This window comes from Thermoascus crustaceus, assembly GCF_041956765.1.
Source record: "Thermoascus crustaceus strain CBS 181.67 unplaced genomic scaffold VTN00scaffold_24, whole genome shotgun sequence".
Taxonomy (NCBI): domain Eukaryota; kingdom Fungi; phylum Ascomycota; class Eurotiomycetes; order Eurotiales; family Thermoascaceae; genus Thermoascus; species Thermoascus crustaceus.
The window spans coordinates 1-3,191 of NW_027192549.1; the positions used below are offsets into that span (position 1 = coordinate 1).

The following is a 3,191-nucleotide window of genomic DNA, read 5'->3' on the forward strand; positions in this document are numbered from 1 at the left end:
TGCACCCAGCGGACAAGATCCCCATCAATCCCCAGTTCCCCCATGCGTTTAACCAGCTTTGCGGGGTCCACATGGTCAAAGGCACCCTTTACATCCATGAATAGGGCCCCTGCGAGCTGCTTTTGCCCCCATGCTTGGTGCACCTCTTGAATGAGACATGCCACTGCATCAACTGCACTCCGCCGCTTGCGGCTCCCCATCTGCCCTGGGTGTAGTGCCCCTGCAGCTTCACAATAGCTGGATATAGCCTCTGCAGCTACCTTCTCTACCACCTTTCCTAGGCAGTTCAACAGGCTGATCACCCTATATGCCTTTACCAGGGTGTAGTCTGGTTTATTTGGCTTCCGCAGCAAGATCCCCTTCGCTGTCTTCCATGTCCGGGGATGGATTCCTAGCCGAAAGCATTGTCTGGCCAATGCCACCACCCGGGGGGCATCCCAGCTCCAAAGAAGCCGCAGGGCTCTGAAATTAAGCTTGTCAACCCCTGGGGCTTTCTGGACAGCTTGGCTAAACAGGGCCTGTTGCACTAACTCCTCCCTGAGTTGGGTATGCCAGGTTCCTTGGGGCAGGTCTTCTTGGGAGCTCCCCTTGGGAGCAGGTGGGAAAGCCACCTCCCGGATTAGAGCTTCTTTCTCACTGATAGTGGTGGCCACCTGCCCCTGAGGGCCTTGGAGTGCTGGGGTTGTGCTGGTAGCCTTTGGGGCAGTATACCGCAGTGCCTGCCAGCACCGAGCAGTATCTGCTGGGCCCAGTTGACTTCCAGGATCCTCCCCCTCAGGGCCCATTAAGAATGTCTCCCAGCACACCCTCTTCATCCGCCGTATAGTTCTATAGTAGGAGTTCCGGGCCTCCCGAAGCTCCCCCTCTGCTATAGCTCCTGCTTGCCATGCCCGCCTGGCTTGGGCATAGGTCCCCCGGGCCTGTTTGACCTCTGTCCCCCACCAACGCTTTGAGGCAGGAGATACCCGGATTGGCTTGGCATGCTGGTTGAGTATGGTTGTCAAGGTGTCCTGAATCCATGTGGCTTCCTCTACTACATCCCCCTCGGTGCAGGTGTCAGTTAGGGGCTGTCTGCCAGTTGCCTGAGTTCGCCAGGCCTGAGTGGCTTGGTTTAGTGCCTCTATATCTGCCTGCAGAGCCTGAATCTGCCAGCCAGTGACCTCCTTAGAGGGTTCTCTGGGGTCCTTTCGCAAAGGGCTCCATTCCATGACTATCACTTCATGGTCAGAGCCTGTAGGGTGGTCTTGATCCACAAACCATGCCTCTAGAGGCCCCAACTCAGAGGTGGTCAGGCTCAAGTCAATAATTGACACCCCTGGGGTTGATTTAGGCCTAGTTGGTATGTCCAGAGCATTGTTGATATGGAGGTTATATGCATCAATTAGGGCTTCCAGTGGCCCTGCATTTGTGCGAGCTCCTGCCTGTGGGTTCCATAGAGGGCTGTGTGCATTGAAGTCCCCCAATATTAGGCTTCTTCCCTCTATTATTTGGTTCCATTCTGCATCCTCTATGGCGCGTCTTCGCCTTATGTTTCCCCCTTGCCAGGGGCGGTCTGCCCCTAGCCAGTTATCATAGCAGTTCACCACCCGGGTCCTTTGAACCCTTTCCCGGGCCCTACCTAGCTCCCATATATCTAATACCATTAGGTATGGGTGGTCTAGTAGGTCTGTCCTGGCTTCTATGACCAGTTGGTCTAGCAGATCTCTGCGGACTGCTGTTGCCACCCGGCAGTCTTTGCGCTCCCCCTTCTCCGGCCAGTATATTAGATATCCCCCATGCCGGAAGTCCCTATCTACATAGGGTTCTTGTAAGCAGACTAGGCCCACCCCTAGCTGCAGCCCAGCTTCCAGAGCCGCAATTGTGACCGCGTAAGTCTGGCGGCAGTTATGTTGTAGCACTAACATACTGCCTGGCAGTCTGATCCTGAGCCAGTACATGCTAGATTCTGGGTGCTATCCATCTCCATATCCAGGTCCCTAACTGCTGTAGGGGTCTTCGGAGTCTGTAATGCCTGCCTTCTCTGGGAGGCCTGGGGGGTTCTTGGGCTAGCTGGGGCTGGTCGGCTTTGGGTTTTTGTAGCTTGTTGACTGGGTGTAACTACCGCAGCATCTGTTGAGCTTGGTATGATTGCCTCTTGACTTCTTGCCTGGGCTGCTTCCACTGGAGGCTCAGAACCCTCTTTTCTATTATCACCCTGCTTGCTTAGGCGCCTTCGCGCCTCTCTTTTCTTAGGGCAGCTCCCTGCTGTAGCTGGGTGCGGGCCTCCACAGTTGCCACACTTTGCAGGCATATGTTGACATGCAGTCCCTGGTTTAGCTGGGCAGTTCACCACCTTGCAGCTATGCTCAGCTCCTTCATGAGGCCCTGCACAGATGAAGCATAATGGTGGCCTGCTCCCACATGCCCTGTAGCTGCAATGTCCAATTCCACAGCACCGGGGGCAGACTGTATCTGGTCCCAGCTCCCAATAGTGCTCTGTTCGGTATCTAGAGCCTCCAAATCGAATCCCATTAACTAGAAGCTTTCGGGCCTCCTCCAGAGAGCCCACAGTAATGACGATAGTGGACCCCTTCTGCTCACTGCCTCTCAGCTCCTGTGGGTTTCGGAGCCATGTAGGGTTCCGCCTTAGCTGGAACTCAGTGCCCAACTCAATCTCCTCCCGGGCTAGTTCTAGCCCTCGGGTCAGGTAGCGTTTGGTAGGGACCCCATGGACCTTGACTCTATACCATTGCTCTGGGAGTTCCACTGATATCACTGCTGGGTCTGCCTGCCGAGCTGCTGCTACTAGTAGGTCCTTATAGTCTGGAAGCAGCATGGAGCCTAGGGAGCCCTTCTCTAGCAGCACTGTCATTGCTCCAGTTGCTGTATAGCCCATGTCAACCACGCGGATAAACCCTGGGAAGCCTTCCTTGGCCAGGCCCCGGTTTATGGCCAGTATTACCTCCTCCCTCTCTGCTCTGGGAGCCACCAGACCCCCTTCTCTTCGGAATAGAAGCCTGCGTGCTTCCTTGTTCCTCTCCTTCACTGGGGTGAAGCTTCCTGGTTTTTGGGCCTTCATGGTCTTCTTTACAGGCTCCTTGGAGCCTCTGTGACCTTCCATTTTCTGGGTCTTGCTTGGCCTGGAAGGCACTGTCTGCCATTCTTGCCCCCCTGGCTTGGTTGCCAGCAGGGCTGCTATATCTGCATATAAC

At 55.3% G+C, this 3,191-nt stretch overlaps 2 protein-coding genes across 2 annotated transcripts; both read right to left on the minus strand.

Annotated features, from left to right (window-relative positions):
- Positions 1–333: 333 nt before the first annotated feature.
- VTN00DRAFT_5202 (uncharacterized protein) lies at positions 334–1,208 on the minus strand (the record flags this gene model as incomplete). Its single annotated transcript, XM_069431709.1, has 2 exons — positions 334–462; positions 528–1,208. The coding sequence occupies 2 exons, from the start codon at positions 1,206–1,208 to the stop codon at positions 334–336; spliced, it is 810 nt and encodes a 269-aa protein (XP_069282717.1).
- A 1,117-nt stretch (positions 1,209–2,325) lies between these two features.
- VTN00DRAFT_5203 (uncharacterized protein) lies at positions 2,326–3,100 on the minus strand (the record flags this gene model as incomplete). The annotated part of the gene is made up of 2 exons (XM_069431710.1): positions 2,326–2,475; positions 2,549–3,100. The coding sequence occupies 2 exons, from the start codon at positions 3,098–3,100 to the stop codon at positions 2,326–2,328; spliced, it is 702 nt and encodes a 233-aa protein (XP_069282718.1).
- Between the last annotated feature and the right edge of the window lie 91 nt (positions 3,101–3,191).